This window comes from Melospiza melodia, chromosome 13, assembly GCF_035770615.1.
Source record: "Melospiza melodia melodia isolate bMelMel2 chromosome 13, bMelMel2.pri, whole genome shotgun sequence".
NCBI lineage: Eukaryota > Metazoa > Chordata > Aves > Passeriformes > Passerellidae > Melospiza > Melospiza melodia.
The window spans coordinates 20,836,327-20,860,660 of record NC_086206.1 but is presented as its reverse complement, the minus strand read 5'-3'; the positions used below and the strand labels follow the sequence as shown (position 1 = coordinate 20,860,660).

General features: G+C 46.4%; 1 protein-coding gene across 1 annotated transcript in view; it reads left to right on the top strand.

Annotated features, from left to right (window-relative positions):
* Positions 1–1,242: 1,242 nt before the first annotated feature.
* Positions 1,243–24,334, top strand: part of ZCCHC14 (zinc finger CCHC-type containing 14) — a 50,474-nt gene continuing 27,382 nt past the window's right edge. Inside the window, exons 1-2 of the mRNA XM_063168166.1 lie at positions 1,243–1,822; positions 14,770–14,893. Coding sequence (XP_063024236.1) covers positions 1,259–1,822; positions 14,770–14,893 — 688 coding nt within the window. The 5' untranslated portion in view covers positions 1,243–1,258. The remainder of the gene's footprint in view (positions 1,823–14,769; positions 14,894–24,334) is intronic.

Here is a 24,334-nt window from a genome sequence, read left to right as displayed (position 1 = left end):
AGGCAAGCGCCGCTGCCAAAGCTTTATCAGGATTTTGGCATCACCAGGCAGCCAAAGCTTTATCGGGGTTTTGGCATCACCAGGCAGCCAAAGCTTTATCAGGATTTTGGCATCACCAGGCAGCCAAAGCTTCATCGGGGTTTTGGCATCACCAGGCAGCGGCAGCAGCTCGGGCTGCATCCCCGGGGCTCTTTGTCAGCCTAAAAACAACCCTGAGGAGGGAGAGCATCGCAGCCATTCCCGCTCCTACTCCACGGGCTCCTCGTGGCTGGAATGAGGCGCTTGGACAGAAAAGGCAGGGAAATCTGCCCACGTTGGGAGCAGCAAACAGCACGGGCAGCACTCGGGCCCGGGGGACAGACTCAAAAGGCGCCGGCCATGAAGGACAGAATGAAGGAAGGAAGGTGCAAACACACGATTTGGGCTGCCAGGCTGCACCCCGAGCCTCCTCTCAAGCCTGTGGGGAGGACAGGAGCGCCAGGCCCAAACCCTTTAGCTGTGTGGGGTCAGCGGGAGCAGGGCGAGGCACAGCTGTGCCCGGAGCGGGGTCAGCGTCCCTCAGAGCCCCCCGGGCAGCGCCGGTCGCAGCCGCGGTCCCTCCGCACCCGCGGGCGGCCGCACACAAAAGGCGCTCCTTCTCCCCCCTCTCCTATTTAAGGACCCCTCGACCAATCAGCGCCAGGGGCGGGGCTAAACAGGGAGGATTGACAAGCCCCCAAGACCCCGCTCCAGAGAGAGCGGAAGGGGGCGGGGAGAAGCGACCGCAGCCAATCGGCACGGGCGATCTGGCGGCTCGGCCAGTCAGCGGCGCAGGGGGCGTGTCCCGCCGCGGGGTCAGGCCGGGAGCGAAGGCGCCCGTCGCTCCCTGTTCCTCCCGCTCCGCTCGCGGCCGAGCCTCCTCACCGCGGGATCCCTCCGCCTGCGCGCAGCGGCCGGCGGGGTGTGCGCGCCGCTCCGTGCCCCTCCGCCCGGGAGGGATTATTTCCCGCGGTCGCGGCGGCGGGGCGGCCCCGGCGGGGCCGGGGGATGGAGGCACCGGGCGCCCGCCGGAGGGACGGAGGAGCCGCCCCGTGAGGGAGGAACGGGAGCGCAGCGGCCTCCTCGGGGCCGCCGGCGGGCGGGGACCCCGCGGCCAGGCCGCGCCTCAGCGCTCGGGCCTGCGCCGCCCTCAGCGGGGCCCGGCCCGGCCCTGCCCGCCCGGGGCTGCCCCAGGCCGGGTGTGCGAGCCCCGGCCGGGGCGTGCTCGGCGCGGGGCACCATGGTGGAGAAGCGGTGCCCGCGGCTGCAGCGGGACGGCGTGTACCGCTGGTTCTCCGAGCTGCCCTCCCCGCAGCGCGTGGAGTTCCTGTGCGGCCTCCTGGACCTGTGCATCCCGCTGGAGCTGCGCTTCCTGGGCGCCTGCCTGGAGGACCTGGCCCGCAAGGATTATCACTCCCTGCGCGACTCCGAGATCAAGGCCAACAACCCCGCCGACCTGGGCAGCCTCACCAACCTGACGGACGAGGTGGTGCGCAGCAAACTGCTGGTGTCCCTCGCCCTGCTGGGCTCTGCCCACCGCGAGGCCGCCGGGGTCCTGTTCCGCACCCTCACCCACATCGACTCGGTCATCAACAACTACGGGCTGCAGCTCAACGAGGGCCGCACGGGGGATGAGTTCCTGTTGCTCTTCACCATGGCATCCAACCACCCGGCGTTCAGCTTCCACCAGAAGCAGGTGCTGAGGCAGGAGCTCACCCAGATCCAGAGTCTCATGGCCAGCACCAGCAAGAATCCCAGCACCTCTACCCTCAACACCATGGCAACCTATCCTGGCTGCCATAAGGTGGGTATCCTGCTTTCTGCGCGCTGGAATGGCACCGGGCTGTGCCTCCGGCTCTCATTTTAAACCGTGCTTTAGCACAGGGCTAAATGGCAGCTACAGAAGCATTGGTTGGTGATGGGGATGGTTAGCTGAGGGCACAGGGAGAGGATGGATGGAGTTTTTTTACGAGCTTGTGGCATTTAAATGAGAAGGGGTTGACGAGCAGATCACCAGCAGCAATATAAACCCTCCCTGATTGCTTCTCAGAGCATCTGCTGGGGGAACAGTCCTGCCAGCTGCGTGGAAAACCGTGATTTAGGAAGGGGGATAAAAGCATCTCCAGATAAAAGCATCTGTTTGAAAGTTCCCCCTGAAGAAGTTGGAAAGGAGCAGTAGCTGTCCAGTGTCCAAAGCAGCTTGGTGAGACTGGGTTTTATTTAGAAGAATGTGATGGCAAACGTTTGGAGTTGCTGGTGTTGAGCTCAAAGAAATGTTGTCGTTTTGTGTCACTCTGCATCCCTTGGGTATTGATCCTGGTGTCGGGGTTCACCGTCATTAACTTGCTGTTCTTTCATTCAGTTAGGCCAGACAGGGCCGTTTTAGGATGTGCTGGAAGTCATTAGATATGGGACTGCTTAATTGCTCTCAGCCCGCCACAAATTAGGGAGTCAGAGTGTCTGTGCCTGATTTTAACCCGCTTGAAAGTTCAACCTGAGCCCCAGCTTAGAGGGTGCCTGTGAGAAGTGAACGGGCTGCAGCCTTTGAGGGCGAGTGCATGATTTGTTACCCTGCTCTTGGGAAAGGTGAGGAATACCCCAAAGCTGTGCAAACCCCTGGATTGGAGTAATACCCTAAATAAAGCTGGTTCTCAGGGCTCAGTAGAGATTTCACTGAGTTGAGTGTTGAATTCCAGGCTGAGACAGAAATCTGTGCAGAGTCTTGCCCTGAATACAAATTCCCTTCCCATTTCATGTTTCTTTAAACACCTCTGCTTTGTAAAATTGAGATGTGTTCAGCTTCATATTTTTTTTATCCTTCCTTTTCTATCTTGTTCCTAATCTCCTGTAGTGAGGGGGAAGGAACAAGGCATGGGAGAGCCTCTTCATTCAGCTGAGACTCCATGTGGATAAAATATAGCTGGAAAGAATATTTCACCCAGGATGTAGAAGGATATAATTCAAACCAGAAAAAAAAAAAAATCTTCTTTTCAGGTACTTCACTACTTGCAGCTCCCCTTATCCAAATGATGCAGCGACCCTGGCTTGGAAAGGAAACACTGTAAATCATATCCAAGATAAGACAAGCAAAAAATAGAGGTAAAATCAGGCAGGCAGGAAGGTTTTTGAGAGTCTTCTTTCTGAGCTGCAGGATTTATGGAGCTGAGGAACTCCAGCACTATTTCTGTCAGTCTAAGATGGACGGAGAATCCATCCTGCCATTTTTCCTGCCAGGAATGAGGCAGCCAGGATCGTTTGATTTTTTTTTCTTTTCTTCTGAGCTCACTGAAGGGTTGTCTCTTTGAAAAGCACATTTTTATAGATTCTGTGTTGAAGAATCTTGGTTGCTAAGTACAGAGTAGTGAGAGGGAACACAAAGGTGACTTTGCCTTCACAGTCTCTGAATGTGCATTTTGTTTGAAGTGATGCACATTTCCTAAGGATTATTTTTTTGTTGTTGTTCTTAACTGGGTAATTCTGTTACTTTTAGAGTGAGCAGTTGGCTTAAACCAGGAGTTGGATGAAGCAAGTGGAAAAAACAATCTCTCTCTCCATTCAGCCCTGTTCTGTTTAACTATACACAAATAAATTCCAACGCCGAGTCCTTGAGGTGTTACCAAGTGATGTTGTGACAATCCTTGTGCTGTAACATCACCTGGATAAAAACAGTGTGGCTGTGGAGAGAAACTGAGTGCCCTGGGCTGCTCCTCCTGCTTGGAATTGGAGAATTCCCTCCCTGGTGCCAGCACTTTCTCCTGGCTCCTGTTGCTTTACTCCAAGGTTAGCCATGCTGAGCTGGTGCTGGAGTGTTAAATGGGGGATTCTGCTTCTCTCTGAGCTCATCCTTGAGGAGCTGGAGAGCCACACTTCATTATTTGAGGTGCTGAAAAACTTCAGGGAGCTGGGATGGTGTGGATGTGAGGGGGGTTGCAGACAGGGAGTGTTTGTGAACTGAGTTATCCTCAGCTTCCCCCTGGGGAGAGGGGAATTGGGTGTAACTCTTGTGTAACTGTACCTGCCCTGTGCTACAATTTCTGATTCATGGTTAACTTGTTTAGTCAGGGAGATGCAACAGGAATCTGAGCAGTGCTCTTTGTTCTCCTTGCAGAAACCAATGACAATGTGCTGCTTCTGCCTATTGAAATATGCCCCAACCTGATATTTGCAATAACTTTTTCCAGAGGATTGGACCTTGCATTCCTTTTTCCTCTTAGTGAAATATCTCAAAATCAAATTGTGTTTAACAGTTGATACAAATTTACTGTAACTATTTCATGATTCCTCAAGTAGCTCTGGGGTAGGTGAACACAGCTGAAGGTGGTCAGTGATACAAACTGCTTTTTGTTGTTTCCTTTTACTGCCTGCGGTTGCTGACTGTGAGATGGCTTAAAACAGCTGCCCATGTATTTTTTTGTGCTTTTTCTTGTCTTAATCTGAACCTTAACTTTGCAGGAAAAGGTGGCTGTGGCTGGCTTTAAGTAGGTCAGTAATTATTAGGTTGATGGTTTCTACCTGATGGTATAAAATGAACATTTTATGAACAGGAGGGAAAATGCTGCCCTCTCTACATTGCCTTGGACTCTGTGAGGATGGAATTAAGGAATATCCTGAGTGCAGCTCCTGGTGCTGCCCAGGACATCCCAGCAATCCCTCCTGGCTCTGCACAGCTCCTGCCAGGAGGGAACAGGGACAGGGACAGGAGCAGAGGGAACAGCTCAGGCTCAGGGCAGGGCCAGGGCAGGCTCAGCTCGGACAGCAGCAGGAATTTCCCATGGAAAGGGGGGTCAGGGATGGGAACTGCCCAGGGAGGGCTGCAGTGCCCATCCCTGGAGGTGTCCCAGCAATTCCTGAGGTGCTCTGGGCTGGGGACAAGGTGGGGATGGGGCACAGGTTGGATTTGATCACTTGGAGGTCTTTTGCAAGCTCAGTGGTTCTGTGATTCTCTGCTGGAGTGGATAACAGATGGAAACACAAATCTGAACTTGAATTCTGTGATCTACATGGATGCTGGGCATTTTAACATGAATCTCTGCATGGACTTTCCCTCTCAACAACTCCACTGCCAGTAACTCTAAGGACAGAACTGCAGAGCTGGGGAAGTTATTCATGAATCTGTCACTCTGTTTCCTGGAGTTCTTTCATCTCCTCATTAAAATTGTGCTCTAAAACCAGGGAAATAAGAGAATGCTTTGGGTGCTCAGCAACTGCTCTGCTGTGACAAGAGCTCTTCAGTGCAGCCAGGGTGATGAGCTGCAGGTTTAGATCAGATATTAGGAAGGAATTCTTCCCCATGAGGGTGGGCAGGCCCTGGCACAGGTGCCCAGAGCAGCTGTGGCTGCCCCTGGATCCCTGGCAGTGCCCAAGGCCGGGCTGGCAGGGGCTGAAATGAGATGAGCCTTAAGGTCCTTTTCCACCCAAACCATTCCCTGATTCTGTGGTGATGATTCTGCTCTGGTTGTGGCCTCAGGGCTTGGAGCAGCCATGGCAGGGCCTGGAGTGAGATGAGGTTTGAGGTCCCTTCCCACCCAAACCATTCCCTGATTCTGTGGTGATGATTCTGCTCTGGTTGTGGGCCCAGCTGCAGAGCCAGGCTCAGGAACAGCCACCCTGAGTGCAGTTTGTTTGCAGCTGAAGAGAAATAAGGGGCAGTGACCCCATAGTCATGTGCTTGTTTCAGGCTGGTATCTTGTGAATGGGAAGGAGGGTTCCTGCCCAGTCAGCTTCCAAATACTGCCCCAATGGCTATTTCAAGTTTATAGCATAAGGGACTATTTTTCACTCATGCTAATTCCATAGGCTCCTCTAAAACCTCCAAAGAACTCCAGGCTGTGCTTTGGGAGCTGTGGGGTTGCTCTGAGGGATCCATTTCAAACGCTTTCACCTGTCTGCACTGTTTGCCCAGGAGCATGAATGGACAGAACTCCATTGAGAAATATTCTGATATTTTTATTTCACCAATGGAGGGATGAGTTATAAAAAAACATCTCTTGCTGGGTTGGAGCTGAGTTGTCAAGCCCTCCCAGAGACAGCAGTGCAGCCATTAAGTGATCTATGGCAGCTGCCTTTAGGGCTGCTTTTTGAGCTTTGTAGGGATGGAATAAATAATGACAAACTTAATTTTTAGCCTCTTTGGGGGTATTTCATGGATTTAGCAGATCCATGTTGAGAGCAGTTGCTGGCTGGGATTGGAGTGTTTACTTCCTGGTATCAGGAGCTGCTATCTCAGAATGATCTCACTTTGCAAACCACATCAGTCCAACCTCAGGAGCTGTAGGGACAGATCTTGTGGCTTCCAGCTGGTGACATTGCCAAGCCCTGCATGTCTTTTGTGTGTCCTTTGAGAATTTTGGGTACTCCAGGCAACATGGATTGCACACACCTCTTGATATTCCACTTTAGAAATGTGAGGCTTCCCCTTCTGGCTCTTTTCTTACTCCTGGTTTCATTTGAAATGTGATTAAAATGGTTCAGCCTTAAACCTGCAGTCTTAAACCTGCAATATTTTCAGAGCTTTACATATAAAAGAATCCTTGGCCAGTAACAATATTAATTAGCACCAAATTCACTTTGCCTAATTGTATGTTACATGATGAACTTGAGTTTAGGAACCTGAAGGAGTTTGCTTGGGACATGCACTGTGCACCCAAACATCAGGAACAGAGCAGCCAAAAAAAGTGTGTTGAGCTAATGATGATGGTGTTTTTTCCATGAACTGTTTTCCCATTTATTTTTGCACGGGCTGAATGAAGTTTTTGTTTTAAGAGTGCATTCCACTTCACTTTTTTAAATTTGCTCTTTTTTCTACCAATTACCTCAGAACTGTTAGTTGTCAGTGCAGAAACACTGAAGTGAGGCTCCTTCTTGTGGGACAGAGATAAAGATGTTGGATGTTTTGGACTGTACCAGATCCAAAGTGTTTTAATGGAATCTGCAGGAGCTGGAGGAGATCCTGCAGCAGATCCTGAGAGGAGAAGCAGAGCCAGCAGAAGTTTAACCACACCTCACAGGCATTCCAGGGCTGACTTCAAAGGTGCTGAACAGCAGCCTTGTTTGGAAGTGTTTAACCATTTGGTTTGGTGGGTTTGGAAATGTTTGAGTTGCTAAAAAGGAGGTGCTGTCACCTTCAGTGCCAGTGGGCACAGCCCTGGCAGGCAGAGCTTGGCTTCTCCTGGCATCTTTCATATTCAAATACTCCACTCTCCATTTATTTGCTCTGCAGTGCTTTTTATCCCTAAGAAAAGCAAACGTAGTCCCAAGAACATAGATAAGATTTCTCAGAGCCCACAGAATTTTATCATAGAAGTGCTGGATATAACTTGTCTGTGGAAACAAGAACCATTGTCATACTTCCACTTGAATTTGACTTCAGTTTTGGAGGCAGTTGAATTGAAGCTGTTTCTTCCTGAGGTTTGAGATGGATATTAACTCAAGCAAAAGGATGTTGGTATGGCTCAGATCTGTGTTGCTGTGGATGAGCAAATTTCTAAATTCCTTGCTCTTGCATCCTGCTGAACCCGAATTTTTCCACTGATTCCATTGGGATAATTATCCAGTAATCAGCATTGGGAGGGATAAACCTTTTAACAGGTGTTCAGACTATAGAGAGTTTCAGGGGTTTTGTGAATAGCTGAAGTGATCCAGAAATAATCAGATCAGTTACTTAAGAGCAAGGTCTTAATTTTAATTACAGACCTGCCAAGTCCTGATGATAAATAGTGGAAGTGAACTTTCCATGTGTATTATGAATTCTTCTCCAATGCTGCCTTCTTTTATCACCATAAGAGGAAGAAAGAAGGACATTGAGAGGCTGGAGGGTGTCCAGGGAAGGGAATGGAGCTGGGAAGGGTCTGGAGCCCCAGGAGAGGCTGAGGGAGCTGGGAAAGGGCTGGAGAATCCTGAGGGAAATGGGAAGGGAATGGAGAATCCTGAGGGGGCTGGGAAGGGAATGGAGAATCCTGAGGGAGCTGGGAAGGGAATGGAGAATCCTGAGGGAAATGGGAAGGGCTGGAGAATCCTGAGGGGGCTGGGAAGGGAATGGGGAATCCTGAGGGAGCTGAGGGGGCTCAGCCTGGAGAAGAGCAGGCTCAGGGGGGCCCTTGTGGCTCTGCACAGCTCCTGCCAGGAGGGGACAGGAGGAGAGGGAACAGCCTCAAAGCCTCAAGCTGCTCTTGGGCAGGTTTAGGATGGATACTGGGAAAAATTGCTTCATTGTAAGGGTGTTCAGGCACTGGAATGGGCTGCCAGGGAAGTGGTGGGATCACCATCCAAGGAAGTGCTCAGAAAATGTGTGAATGTGGCACTGGGGATATGGTTTGGTGATGATCATGGTTGGACTTGGTGTCTCAGAGGTCCTTTCCAACCTTAGTGACTCTGCTTCCATCATTCTGTGGAGTTTTATTACACTCAAGCCATGAATTTAGTGAATATTGAGGAGGGGAAGGAGGGAGAGCTGGAATTCAGTGGATTTGTGATCTGTCAGTTGTTGCAGGACAGACAGGGCTGGTTGGCTTTTGGTGGCATCAGGTGAAGAAACAGGATCAGGTTTGTGCATCAGTGCTGGGGTGTAGAGCAGCAGTGTCTGCTCCAAGGTCTGCTTAGAAACAGGGATTTGTTTGGATTTTGAGGTGGTTTGAATGATTGGTTTGTAAAATTCAGATCTGATGAGTCCAGTACCTCTGTGGTAGATTTATGTTCCTGTTATTAACAGTGTTCACCATTCTTTAAGCAAAGGGCTTTTAGTGGGAATTGAGTCTATAAAACCCAGCCCTGACTTATTTTGGTCCATCTGTTCTCCTGAATTCATGAGCAGCCTGGGAGCAGGTGTGTGATTGTCCTGTGGTGTTTAAGTAGCACATGGCTCATTTCATTCCAGAGAGTCTCCCAGGACAGAACATCTGATCAATTATCCATTATCCCATTTCCCTGGGAATTGCCTCTTCACCCTTTGTGCTCCTCCTCCAGGAGAAAAGGTGAATTTTGTAGCTGCTGAAACGTGGAGGCACCTGGCTCTTACAGCTTATCTGGACTGTTGGAACCACTTGAATTTTAACACAAACCAAACACTTCCAGCTGCATCCACATGCCAGTCCAACAAAGCAGCTGAATTTGTGTAAATTCAAGTGGTGAGCACTTCACTGGCTATGTGGAGAGAGGGGATATTTGTGAGCACTTCTGAACCATCCTCATGGAAGAGCCTGAATCTTCCAAAGGAGAAGGTTGGAATTTTCTTCTTCTGCTGGGAGAGCAGTCACGAGTTTGGGTATGAGTAAATGCAGGAGTGCTGCCTGAGGCTGTGGTTTCACAAGGCTGCCTTGTTACTACCCAGAGGAAGGTGTTGGCTCACTCCTGCCCCTCTGGGCTTGTCTCAGTGCATTTGCAATTCCACAATTCCACATCCCTGCATTGGTTGCCCTCATCTCCCACTTGGATTTAGCCTGATGAGCAATGGGTGTCAGCAATGCATTTTTATTCAGATTATTTAAAACCCTGAGTTTGTCCCTTTGGTGGGATCAGCCTGAGCTTGCAGGGGCTCTGTCCTGGCCATCAAACCTCTCCTGGAGCACTGCTGCCAACAGGATTGCACCATGTTAAAGGCTTGGTGTTAACCTCAAATAAGCTGCTGTTAATACTCAGTAATATGAACCTGGCAGCACAGGAGGTGAGTGGTTCTTACCCTGGAGTCACTGCTCCAATTCCTGGCCTCACTCACACATGTTACCTGCTCCTGGAGGGCAGTTTATGGCTAAAAACTTCTTTTTTTAAAGGAGAATTCAAAAGCCAGTATGGACAGAAGCATTTCTCTGTGGGACTCTCAATTTATCACTGACCATTGTTGAGAACATGGAAAAGTTTTCCCGTGTGATCAATGAGAGAATTTGTTTGTGTGGCTTGGAGCTGCAGGACCTCACTTAACTCACTCATTGCTCCTATATATTGTTTGCTGTTCCTGTGTAATACATGACCTAAATTTCTTACCTAACCAGGTATAGAAATCCATATTTTGTTCCCTCAGATCCTGTATCATTGTTCCTTGTGGTGCTTTGGGTAGTGGCTCTGTTGATTTTTTTTTTTTAATGTTTTTGGCTCCACTTCAAACTAAGTCAGCAAATACTTTGCTATTAAACCATGTATTTTCTGTGCTCTGTTTATTTTTCAAAGGAACAGATAATTGCTGTTTTGGTAAAACTCTGACCACATTAAGTTTGACTCCTATCAGTCCTGTTATTTTTATGAAAGGCTTTGCTGTATTCAGTGTTAGCAAAGCTCACAGCTCCCCACATTCCCAGATTTCCCATTTTCCAGTGACTCCCACTATGGAAAACAGTGCCTGAAAGGGCAGCACCACCTGTGGGAAGCACCTGGGTTTATTTTCCTGTGTGCTTTTAATGGATTGAGAGCTTAGGAGAGTTCTAGAGCTGCTTTTGGTGTCCCAAGAAGATCTGACCCTGTCAGGACCTCTCTGGTGCTGGGAAGGAAATCACAGAATTAACAAGGCTGGAAAAGACCTTGGAGATCATCAAGGCCAACCCATCACTGCACTCTGGGGGGAAAAAGGTTTGGTTTGGATGATGACAGGTGAAAATGGGAGAAATGTGACAATGGCAACATTCTAGCAAGGAATTCTGCTCCCTTGGCACGATTGTCATCAACCCCTGGGTCAGAGCAATTGTTTCTCTTGCTGGTAACTCTTGGGGGTGGAGGACTCCAGGGCAGCATTTAGTGAATATCCTTCTGAATAATCTGTGGTGGGAAGATACAAAAAGATACTTTTCAGTAGCTGGTACCAATTTTGATCCTGTCATGATTGCAATGGAGGGTGAGGCACAGAAGAATTCACTCTGAACCTCAGTCACTAAACAGTGATCAATTTTCTTTTTTATTTTCAGTTCTGCCTTTAACTTGAGATGCAGGAGACAGCAGGGCTTGCATCTGGAAAATCAGAAGTCCATCTGTGAGCCAGATGCTCTGCTGTGGAGGGAGCAGATCAAAGGGTCCCAGGGTGATCAAGGTTAGGAGGGACTCAAAGCTCATCTCATTCCAAGCCCCAGCCCTGGGAGCATCTTCCTCTAGACCAGCGTGCTCCAGTGAAAGATGCAACACTAAAGTGGAGTAAAAATAATTTTAAGGATCCTTTTTGCACCAACTTTCAGCTTTTAGAGGTGTTGAAGGAGCCTCCAGGCCCCTGAGGTGTGGAAGGAATTCCTGAGCAGAGCAGTGAAGCTCTGGAGAGGTGCAGCACAGGGTTTTCCTTCTCCCCGGGAATGCTGGGCTGGGTAAAATCAGGCAGAATATTTAACTGTGCTGCTAGTTTTGATTGCTCTGTATGGACTGTTTCTGCTGAGGCTCTCAAGCAGTTTCTGTGGAAAAATCCAGTTTTATTCAAAGGTCTAATGCTGTTTTTTCTTAGACCTTGAATGATTCATGGGGACTTTTCCTGCTTTTATAAAATGTCACTCCTGTGGTTTGTTATGATGTATGGCCTGAACATTCCTGGTTCCCGTGATGCCAACTTATCCATCTTCTCTGTGGCCTGTTAGTGCCTCAGAAAACAAGCCTTGAACAGTTCTGGAGCTGCAGATGTTTATTCCTAAATGGCATCTTGGCTTTCTCAGAGATGTTACAGCTCCTAAAAGGTCCAAAGCAATTTGCTCCCTGCTTCTCCAAACCCTTATCTCCCTGGAATGCCTTGTTCTTTATTCCAAATCCAGTTTGTCCTGAGTGGCTGTGTGTGCTGAGCCTAACCCAGGGGTTCAGGAGTGTTCAGCTATGGAGAACTCTCCTTCCTGAATTTACTTGATGTTGAATTTCTGCAGCTGAATTTGGACAGGTCCTTCCTGTGAAGCTTTTCCCAGTGTTGCTCCCAACCCTCCCAGGACAATATCTCCTGCAGCTCTGAGCTGATGGGTTATTGTTCCTCTGTTTGGCTTGGCCTCAAGTTGGGAAAAAAAAAATAAAAAGAAAGAAGGAGAAAAAAAATTGCTGTTACTATTTTGGAACTTTGATTTGCAAACCACTTTTCATTATTTCACTTTCCCCTAAACAAATCCAAACCCTTGCAGTATCGTGATGTTTAAGTCAGTGGAAAAAATGATTTCAGAATTTGGAATGGAAGCTTTAAGCAGTGGGATTCAGTGGTTCTAACACCATTCAGCTCCCTAACAAAGTGCTCCATTTGGAACTAATCAGAGCTTTGTGATTTTTCTAGGCCAATTTGGAGCTGCTTTGATGTGAGACGGGATCAGATAGTATGAGCTTAGGCAGACAAGACATATGGGCTAAATTAATCCTCAGCAAGTCTAGGAAAATTAAATCTTTATGGCAAAAAAATGGAGGTTATGTATAAACAAAATGCAAATTATAAGCTGCACGCGATGCTTGTTGTAAGGAGAGTGGAGAGGAGGGAATACAAGATAAGAGGCAATAAATTGTAACAAACTGCTTGTTCAGAGATTTTTCTGGAGCTGTGGGGCTGCTCTACCCAGCTTCAATCATTCTGAGTGTTTATATTTCTGATTATTCTGAATATTTGGGACCTGGTTGTCCAGGATAAGGCAGCTCCTTTCCCAGGCTGCTCCTCTGGGCTGTCCCTTTGCCAGGAGGATGGTGCTCAGCCCTCTGGAACTTCCTCCCAGCAGCCCTGGGCTGGAGGGAGAGTTTAATGAGCTCCAGGAGAGAGGCTGTGTGAGATAAGCCCAGCTGAAGACTGACTCTGGCAAAGGAAATTTCAGCTCTTGCCCACCCTCCTGCCAAGCTGGGACTTCAATGGTTGCTCTAAGGAAAAGCTTCGTGTTAAGTTTTGTTAGTGGTGGGAAGCTGTGCTGAAGAAACAATGTATAATTAGAGAAATATAACATTTTTGCATTATATATATAAAATAAACTTCATTTTTTTGTCAAGAAGTGCTGAAAAGGAAAGCAGCTCCCTGTAACCCTCTTTTTTCCTGACACTCATCTGCCATCCTGGATTGATTTCTTTACACGTAGAAGCTTTCTTATGGATGTCAAGTACACAGAGCCTTTCACTTGTTCCACTGCCTTAAGTGTGTATAAATCTATAAATGTCACTCTTAAAATGGAGCTCACAATAGGTAATTGTGTGGAGTGGGGCTGTGCTATTTCTGACTTGCATTGTGTGTGCTGACTGACGGCACCATGGAGCACGAGGGTGTGCAAAGAATTGTTTTCTGCAAAATTGTCCCAGCTCAGGGCACTGTGTCAGGTGAGCAGAGTCTGAGGGAGCCTTTTCCCTACCAGGGACCTGGAGCTGCTGCTTCTGAGTTACCCTGAGTGAGGGAGAACTCATTTTGTTATGGCAAATGCACATTTTCTCCTGTCATTTGTGCCAGGCTAAAAATCCATGTGGAATTCTAATTACAGCTCAGGTTGATTCCAGATGGAACAATTGAATTTCAAGTCACACAGTTCCTCTGAGTAGGTACTGGGAGTGTTTTTGTTGGTCTCAACTCCCTCTTTAAAGCACCTTTCCAAGGTTTTTAAACCCTGTTTTGTTTTGATGTTTCAGCCTTCTGCTTGGGCATTGCTAGTGTCGAAGTTTCCGTTGAAATATGATCACGACAGGTTATTAAATGGCAAAGACAAGAAAATCAGGGTTTTGCTGAGAATTTTTCATTGCAATTTGTTGTGGAAATGCTTGGGAATGCCTTGAGTCTCATCTCTGGAGAGGTAATGGAGCCCCATGGAGCCACTTCCCTCTTCCCACTCTCTCCCATCCCAATGCCAGGGGAGCAGAACTCCTGGCTTAGGGTAAATTTAATAGGGAAAACAGAAGCCACACATGTAAGGCAAGCAAAGGAACCAATGCCCCATGGATGGGCAGAGTTTAACCATGCCAGGGAATTCTGGAATATCCCCTGGAGCAGCTGTGCTCTGCTGGCTGCCCATGACCTGTCCCAAACCCCTGGTGTCCCCCTCCCAAACCCCTGGTGTCCCCATCCCCAAACCCCTGGTGTCCCCATCCCCAAACCCCTGGTGTCCCCATCCCCAAACCCCTGGTGTCCCCATCCCCAAACCCCTGGTGTCCCCATCCCCAAACCCCTGGTGTCCCCGTCCCAAACCCCTGGTGTCCCCGTCCCAAACCCCTGGTGTCCCCGTCCCAAGCCCCTGGTGTCCCCCTCCCAAACCCCTGGTGTCCCATCCCAAAGCCCTGGTGTCCCCTCCCAAACCCCTGGTGTCCCCCCAGCCTCTGTGCTGCTGGGGTAGAATAAGAACCCCAAAAGGCCTCATCTGTGTCAGCCCTGTTCAGCAGTGACCAAAACATCCCTGAGTTCTCCACAGCTTCCAGCACAAATCCCAACCAGCCTCACACCAGCTACTGTGAGAAAATTAACTCCAGCCCACCCAAAACCAGCACAGTGTCAGAATGTAAAAGTGACATTTTCCAGGAGCCCTTTTCCCCAGTTTTCTTGTGGAAAAGTTAAAATGTGTTGTGTGCAGAGGTTAAAGGTCTTGCAATCTCTCTGCAATTGACTGCTGGGTGAGTATTGTTTCAAAAAGAATTATGCTGTAAGGAGCTTTTTAGATTAGCCAAGATAATCTGACTTTGTGAATAGCTGCTGACTGAAAGCACTTCCCTGCACTGTTACTTGGGGAATATCAGGAGTAACACCCTCAGCTCTGAGAGAAACCAACTTCTCCTGAGTGCCTTCCCAGGGGATCCCTCACTCCAGAGGAGCTGTGATGTTTGTGTGTTCCCTCTGCTTATTTTAATGGATTTTTGTACTTTTCCTTCCAGGTCACTCCAAGGTCAGAGACCCCCATCAACAGTGTCAGTAACAGCTTGGAAAATGTGCTCCACACATCCACACATTCCATGGAGGAGTCACTACCCAAGAGGCCTTCAGGGAAACACTCCAAAGGTTTGTCCTTCTCCTTGTGCTGCTGCCTCAGATCCTTGGTGATGCTCAGTTTTATTTCCATTGGGATTGGAGGCTGGAATTTTGCTGCTTTGCTTCTGGCTTGAGCAGAATTACACAGAAATTTGTAGGAAGAGTGAGTGTCAGGGAGGAATGGCCAGCAAGAGAGGAGTATCCTGATTTTTCCATTAGGAAATAAACAAGAAGGTTTTTTGAGATACCTCCTTTTGAAATGCCAGCCTTGCTTTCAAGAGATATTCTCCAAGAGTGGGTATCTTGGACATTGCACCTCTCGGCAGGTTATTTCTTGGATAAAGCAAGAAATATTTCTTGCTTTATCAAAGGGGAAAAGCATTTAAACAGTTTGGCTGCCACTTCCACCTTTCTCCTGCTTTATAAGTATGAACTGAATGAAGAGAAGTGGAAGAGAGGAGACTTTGCACCTTTCTCTGTTACAAAATAAATCTGGTTTTTCTAATGCTGTATTGGATACTGACCTGGCTAAAAACTGGCCTTAGCAAATCAGGGTTAATTATTCCATTTCCACACTCCAGGCTCTCTTTGCAAATATGAAAATGTCCAGGCTAAAATGTGACTAGCAGTATTTTCATTTAATGCATTTTAAAGATCACTGGTAATGAGGAAAGTCTTTGAACTGGGAGCTGCTCTTTGTGCAGAACAGCTTTTGTGAGCCCTGTAGGGCAGAATTAATCAGGGGAAATATCTGCCCTCGTATGTTGCCTTCCAATACCATTAAAAATACTGCCAGGCACCATCTAAATTTTTTAATTTGGATTTTGTTCTCTTTTCTTCCACTGGCTTCCTACAGAACTTTGCAAATAGTATTTGATACCACAGAAATTCAGTAATTTCAAAACACATCTTCCCTCAGAAGATCTGATACAGCTCAGGAAGGGTTAAATGTCCCAGGAAATGTTGAGTTGCCTCCTTCTCAGTGACACACTCCCCTGTAATCCCAGAAGTGGAAGGAGCAGTCATTTTTTACAGCCCAGTAATGCTGCAAGGAGCCATTTCTCCAGCTGTAAAAACCATCAGGGTAGAAGAAAACGCAGCACTAAGCAGAAGCATGGCTGGGTTTGTGGCTTTCATCTGATTAAAAATAGGACAGGGTTCAACACTGTTTTCATTTGTACTCAGTGATTGCTATTCCAGTACCATATATGCTAAGATTAGTCATGGTACGCTGTGAAAATTAATTAGGTTTTGCTCTGATCTGTTTTTCTCTTATAGAATACCTGCCTGGTGTTCAGTTGAATTTACAGACTGCCTCAGTGAGGGTTGGGAAAAGGGGTTGTGGAACAAATACTGATATTCTGCTTTCTGCTTCAACAGCAGTGTTGAATTCTCCTTGATGTCTCGGAGTTCTCTTTCTTCAGCTTGGAGTGCAATTTAGGATTATTTGCCACCTGAATGCACTGTTCCTGCCTTATATTCCTCATTTTCATAGCAAACACAGCTCTTAATTTGGCAGGACCCACCAACTTTTTAACCTGGAGCACATAAAGCTCCTGGAGCGTCATGGAAGCACGGGATGCTTGGTTTTCATGTTGTTTTTTAGTGAGCCTGGTTTCAGGCAGCTTGACAGGACAGGATTTCTCCCCAGAAGTAATGAGCTGCCCAAGGTCAGCATTCCTCTCCTGGCAAAGCCCTGGAGCTGGAAGTGTCTCAGTTAAAAAGGCTGGAGCTGAAACATGAGAAAGAAAAGAAAAACGAGAAAGGTGCAGTATTTGTTGTGCTTAGCTGGATTAGAGACAGTTTGTATTAACCCAGGGAATGTTTTAATCCTCATTTGGAGACATGTCAGTAATTTAATTTACTCTCCACAGCTGAACAGTGACTGGGGTTGTAGTAGCTTGGGCCTGGAAGCTCTCAGTGACTGTTTTCCTTAATCCACCACTTTTGGCATCAAATGTTGGAGTTCCTGCATGGGAGGGAGGCAGGAAAGGAGAGGAGCGCTCTGCTGGATCTCTCAGGGGCAGTGTGTGCTCCTGGATGTGGAGCTGCAATGTTTGCACAGCTCGTGCAGAGACTTGTCAGGTACCTGGCAGGGGTTTCAGGACTGTGCTGCCTCAGGACATGAATTTCTAACAGGACTGTCAGCCTGAGAAGTGCACCAACCTTTGCTTTTACCTCAGGGGCCCAGCTCGCTGTGGGAGCACTGTCAGGCATTAAATCAGAAATTGTGGGATGGTTTGGATTGGAAAGGACCTAAAGATTGTGTGATTCCATGGGCAGGGACACCTTCCACTAGCCCAGGTGCTGAATCTGTGCTGCAATACTCAAGTTGTTGAAACCAAAAAACTCTTGGTTTTTTTATCAAAATTCCTCAAATTTTTTCCTGCTCTTTCTCCAGGCTAAACCCCTTTGTCCCTGTGCACATATCTGTGGTAAAATGGGATAAAGCAGGTGGACATTGCTTCCAAATGAAAGTTGTGGCACTGGGAAGTTCTGTGCCTGCTGGCATCAATGTTTTGGGGATCTGTGCTCTATCTGGGCTTTTCTTTTATAAAACAAAGTTTAAAAAACCGCCATATGCAAGTAGAGAAAAAAAATACAGGTGGGTTCTGACAGAAGGATGTGGAGCCCTTGTGAAATCCAGCAGCTGTAACATGCTCTGAATTGTGCTTTTTATTCCTGTTTTGACCAGTGATTAGGGCTGTTCAAAGCTGTTTCCACAGATGAGGAGTTGTTTTAACTGGAGGTACCTTTGGGAAGTGGGGGCTCTCCCTGTCCTCAGGATCTGCTGCTGTGCTGGAAGCTGCACTCAGGCTTGTTCACAGGTATTGAGGCACTGACAGATCTCACTGCTCAGAGATAAACACAGATTCTTGGGTTACATACAATTCAAATTCCAAGAGAGATCTGTTGCTTTCTGTCTCTCTTCCCACCGTTCCTAGAATGCAGTCAGGTTTTAGTAATGGTTTTAACACCGTTTGAACAAAATAAATTAAAATAAAGGTTGGGCATTTTTTATCTCCTGAGCCTTTCCCAATAGAAAGTGGTTAAAAAAGGTCATGAGTTAAAAATTGCTTTTCACTGTTTTGTTTTGCTGGCAATCCTCTGCTGGTAGCACAGTGAAATTCAAGAAATTCCATTTTTATTCCAAAGTTCAGGAGGAGCTGTGTGGCCCATGGGAAGCCCTGTGCACAGAGCTAATTTTTAACAAGCCTGTGGATGTAGGGTTGGGGTAATTCCCAAAAGAGAGTAGTTATTGGTTATCACAGCTGACTGAAAAAATCAGCTTATTTTTATTTGTTCAAAAAAGCAGTAGGAATTTTCCATGCTCCAGAGATGTTGTTAATTACTCTTTTGCTGTCAGGTTCCAAGGATTTGGCCATTAGGTGGAGAGCAGTGGAGGCAAGTCCTGCTCTGTGCATGTGACATATTTTAGCAATGTATTAAACATGCTCACTGACCACAGCATATTTTCCAAAAGCACAGAGGAATTAAATGCATTAGACCAGATGTTGAAGTGCAGAACAAAAGCAGCTTTATTATAAAGTCAACATAAGTTACAAACATCCCAGGAAGAGCCTGTGCAGGCTTCATGCTGCCACTGCTCTCAGTAAAATCAGTAAAAATCTCAGTAAATCATTAAAATCCTGATTTGTCACAGCCTCTGGGTGAAGCTTCCTGCTCTGGAGGTTTAGAAGTTGCTCATCCCTGTTCATTTTGCAGGTGGCCCTTGCCCTGTCCCTCCCTAGAGCAGCCTGGACAGTGATTTCCTCAAGTGAACAAGTCTCATTTTCTGCAAAGTGACAGGAACTCTCCTATTCTTGTGTTTCCTGTGTATTTTTCTTGCCTTTTCTCTGTTGCCACACAAAACCCTCCAAATTGTCTCCACGCCAGCCTGATTTCAAATGAGGCAACTGTTGAAATCTGATCCTCCTGGAGTGAAGCTGAATCATAATTCTTGCAACACAGGATCTAAGGATAGGCACAAACTGCTTCTGGAGAGTGAGGAGTAAAGCTTTGAGATGGAAAATGGGGGCAGGAGCCTTTATTCTACAATCTCTTCTCCATTTAGCTCTGCTGAGCACAGGAAAACCAATTGCTTAATTGAAGGGATGCTCTGAGTCCACACTCAGGATCCTGAAAGCTTTGATGTGTCCCAGCCTTGGACAAACACATGGAACAGACATGGCTGACTGGATAGAAGTCTGTGGGCATGAAGGACAGCAAGCTCTAAATGCATCTCGGGGATCTATTGATTGAGTTTTCAGTCAATATTGGGGTGTGAATCTGTCTAAAGCTTGCAGAATGCTGCTGGGCCCAGGTGGGATCACTGGGAGGTGCCTGTGCTGGCTGTCACCTTAACCAGGGCTGGGATCTGAATTATTTCATGACAATAGGCAGCAGCAAGGGGTGATGTCAGCCTCCCAGAACTTCTCAGCACTATTTTTGCTGCTCTGTTTTCCTTGGCAAAATGTGTTTGTACGGTCTTGCACCTTTTTTTTTTTCTCTCCCACTTCCTTGACTCATTCTTTTTCCATAAGAAACCAGGCTGCAGGAGCTCTCCCAGTTTCATGGTGACCAACAGCCTTTTCCTCTTGAAATGTTTGACACCAGCAGAAAATACAGAGGGAGGAAAAAAAAAAAGCTCTGAAATCTATTTTGTTCAGGTCCAGACTTTAGACAGCTTTGTTCTGCATCAGTTGTGGAGCTGGATTATTCTATTTTTAAGTAACTGCATCATCTCCAACAATATTGGGTCAACTACTGGTATGGTACAGCTTAAAGAAATATTTAGGCTATGATAATCCTTCAGGAAAAATCTCCCTCTCCCAACTGTATATAATTTTTCAGCTGTTTGTGTATGTCCTTGTTCATTTTCCTTCTGAAGGGAGAGCTCTGCTTCTAAACTTGAGCAATGTAGGTTGAGATCACACAGCAGGCAGTGCATTCCTGACCTTCTGTCTGTGCCACATGAGTTGTTTGAGAAATATCAAGTATTTAAAGTGAATTCTAGAAGTCAAACCCAAGGATTAGCATGCTCCAAAAAAACATGTTTGGCTGGTGCACATTTTCGCCTGTGGTACAGGATTATTGTATGGTAAGGGATTTTTTGGTGATGCATAAATCACGTTGCTCAATGTGGAGTTGAGAGTTCAGTTCAGGTTGGAGGTTTGATTTTGCAATGAAGGCAATACTCAAGTTCAGGGTTTTAAAAACCATCAGAAATGTATTTCAGTTCATGTTTTTATTGATAGTTCAGTTGTCCTGTGCTTACAGAAAGCCATTTCATGTCCCCAAAGCCAGGGTGAATGGTGGTTGTGGAGCAGGGAGTGGAGCTCCTCATGCTGGGGCTGCACTTGGACTCTGGCAGATTGATATTATCAGCTGTTAATAAGATAAAAGTTAACTTATTAACTTTTATCTTCTCTCCAGGCTGGAATCAGTATTTTGTCACCCTCATTGCCTCCTCTTCCCTGTAATGAGCCTTGTCAGGAGAGATCTGGGATGGCTGTGATAGGATGGGAATGGAGAGGAGGCAGCACAGACACTGCTCTGATAGGTGGGGAGGAAGAGGAGGCAGCACAGACACTGCCTGGTGCATGAGGAGGAAGAGGAGACAGCACAGACACTGCTCTGATAGGTGGGGAGGAAGAGGAGGCAGCACAGACACTGCCTGGTGCATGAGGAGGAAGAGGAGACAGCACAGACACTGCTGTGGTGGATGGGGAGGAAGAGGAGGCAGCACAGACACTGCCTGGTGCATGGGGAGGAAGAGGAGGCAGCACAGACACTGCAGTGAAGGATGCTCTCTGGGTTTTCCTGTGGCTCTTCTGGAGCTCTCTGGGTTTTCCTGTGGCTCTTTTGGGGTTCATCTCCCAGAGCATTCTTTAATTTCCTCTGAGCAGTTTTAGTTGTGTCCACACCATCTGCCTTGATCCCATATTCCCCTAAAATGATGGATATCAAAATAATGGATATCAAGCATTTAACCTGAGGGCCTTACCCTGAAGCTGCTGAGTGATTCTCTAACTTTGGTTTTGTTTGGATTTCCTGCCTGTTTTTCCTCAGTGAGGAGGTGAAATCACACTGCTTGGTCCCTACCTAATTAACTGCTGAGCCTGTTGATTAAATTCATTCAAATTTAACAAAGCTATTTAGAGATTTTATTTACAGTGGTGTCTGCATAGAAGAGACTCATTCATGCTTCCTCCAGGAGAAGTGAGAGCAGCTGAGGTATAGCCTGGATCTGTGGGAAATCAGGCTTTGTTTTGCTCCTTGGTAATCCATAAAATCCCAGAATTTGTGTTGGAGGAGACCTTAAAGTTCATCTCATTCTTCCACTAGCCCAGGTTGCTCAGAGCCCCATCATTCATCTTGATTTTATTTATCCTTGTGTTAAAAATAAAGATTTGTGTGCTGGGCAGTACAATTTCCTTATTAAACAGTAGGAAATGAGCAGTTTTCTGCTACAATAGGATTTGACAAAGAACACTTAATTTGGAGGAGTCCATTCAGTTTGGCTTCAGTGGGAGCTGGATGATACTTTTGTTTATAATTAATTTAATCAAGCTACTCAGAAAAATTTAAATTCTAAGAATAGGATGCTGGTAAATCCAGCTGTGCCAAGGATTTTACCTCTCTAATGCAATCCTCAGGCACATTCCTGATCTTGGTTAAGGACTATGTACTCATCAATATCTACTGTGAGATTATAAACTCTTAATTAATATTATTTGCATTTTTCCATGGCTCTCTCAGGAGGCCACACACAGGATGTGCATTCCTAGAAGGATTCTCCCATTTCCATGTCTTTGGAGTCCTGGAAGTGCCTTCAGTGGCACAGGAGTTGTTAATGAAGGTGAAATTATTGGTCATTACCTCAACAGCTCTGGAAGCAGCAGCATGACCTCCTTCCCATAATGGAAACAACAAAGCAACTCCAGCTTTTCATTAAAATCACATTAAATGGTGAAAAGCAGTTTTTCTCACATCTTAGTGGTAATGGTTTCATACAGCCCATCTTCTGAGGCAGAAAAAAGGTGTTGGGAGAGCTTTTCCTGTGGTGGAACTAATGCTTAAACCTGCATTATTACTGAAAATCCTTAATTAAAAGCAGGAGATGAAATTTAAAAGTTAAGAAATTAACAAATAGGGAGGGATAACAAATATGTAATTCAAGACTGAGAAAAGAACCAAAAACCCCAAGAAGGGACATTTTAACTGCTGCTTTTTGCCTCCTGGCAGTGGCTCAGTGGGGCTGGACATTGCTGTGCCTGCAGATGGAGAGAGGGGTGTGGGAAATGCTCAGAAATGCTCAGAAATGCTCAGAAATACTCAGCTGTTCCTGCTGCCTTCAGAATGCAGCACCCTGAACATCTGGGCATTTCTGAAATAGCCCATTCTGCTGCCATCTTAAACAGGGCCGTGCAAAAATTTAGGAAAGAATTTAAGATAAATGCCTTGCTTATCCTATCTAGGCCCACATAGCCCTTAAACAAAATTGGATAAAAATTGGCACTTCAGAGAAGAAAGCAGGAGTGATTCACATGTATTCCTAGAAATGCAGCACATCCCTGCCCATTTTACATCCTGACACCACTGTACTAATGACTAAATGGCAATTTTCTGCTGCATGTCATGCTCAGGAAGCTTTTACAGCTGGTTACTTGTTAGCTGGTAAATGTTCCTTCCCTTAACAGTTTATTCCTAAATCCCCCCATTTTCCAAAGCACATTTTTCATTTCCATCTACCTTTCCATTTAGATGAATTCTTGCCTCCATATCTGAGGGTAATAGGCTTAAAGCACAACAATTTTCTCAATAGGTAGCTGGAGTTTTTAGAGGTATCTGAATATACAAGTTAAAAATGGTGTCATCTCTCTCATAGTTTTGGGTCCAGAGCTGCAAATTTCTGGGTATTTAAAATAAATCTGAGGTTTCTTGCTTGCCTTTGATGTCAGCATTAGAATTCTCACTGGGGGCTTTTCTCTGCAGACATGGGAGGCTGTGAGTTTGGGAAGAATCAGACTGCAGCAGGGAAAAGATACCAAATATTGTAGGACTGGAGAAATGGGTGATGTTGGGAATTGGAAATAATAAATAAATTATATTGGGGCTCAATAATAATTGAGTTCAATTGAACTCTTGGGAATTGGAAATAATAAATAAATGAAAATGGGACTCAATAATAATTGAGCTCAATTGAACTCTTGGGAATTGGAAATAATAAATAAATGAAATTGGGGCTCAATAATAATTGAGCTCAATTGAATTATTGGGAATTGGAAATAATAAATAAATGAAATTTGGGCTCAATAATAATTGAGTTCAATTGAACTCTTGAAATTGGAAATAATAAATAAATGAAATTTGGTTCAGCCTGCCATGGAGCTGGGCAGGGACTCTTCATCAGGAACTGGAGTGACAGGACAGGGGGAATGGCTTCAAACTGAAGGAGAGTTGGTTTGGGGTGGATATTAGGGAGGAATTATTGGTTCTGAGGGTGGGCAGGCCTGGCACAGGTGCCCCTGGATCCCTGGCAGTGCCCAAGGCCAGGCTGGAATGGATTTGGAGCCACCTGGGACAGTAGAAGATGTCCCTGCCATGGCATGGCTGGCACTGGATGAGCTCTAAGGTCCTTTCCCACCCAAACCATTCCATGATATGAAAGAACAAATGTGAAAAGAGTCCAAGCAGTGGAATTGTGTCCATGATTCAGTTATTTTGGGGTTGTTTAAAGGAAGTTGTGTTCTCATGTTTAATGACAGCTTAATGGAGTTGTGATGAATGGTGTCTGTTGGAAAGTGCCAGAGCAGAGCCTGATCCTGGGACCTGCATGCAGACATTGCTGGGGAAGGGAAGCAGCTGGAGCTGTTCTTGGATTGGTTTTAGGGACTGAAATGAGAATGAAATCTCGTTTGTGGGTTGCAGACAGTGGGAACTCAAAGTTTGAGGGGCACTGCTGCCCCAAATCCTCTGATTGTGGTCCCCTGTACTCCCTGGAGCCTTCCATGGAATTGTGGATCTCATCTGCTCCTTTGTGCCACACAAGCAGAGGAGACAGACAGTCAACTTTGGCATTGTTTAGGTGCTTGGAATTTTCATTTCTAATTTAATTTTCTTTTGTTCTTTTAAGCTGGAGAGTCACAGGCTGTAATTATGCAAGACAATGCTTTTGATTAAAGTAAATTTTCTTTCTTGGGTGCACAGAAATGCTAAGCTAAAAGGTTAATGTTTCATTTGCTTTCTGCCTTGTTCTTTTATTTCTCCCTGGAAAAAAAAGAAGGAGAGGGCTTGCTGTGCTGCATGACTTCTCTGCCTGGAGTGGATGCATTTCATCAGTGCAGGGTGTGGGTGCTATTTTTAGCCATCACTCAGAGGGGCAGCCCTGCTAAAATTACATCATTAATATCCCCAGTGAAAGGAAATGGCAGAAAACACCACAGGCCCTTTGGAGTTTCTCTCCCT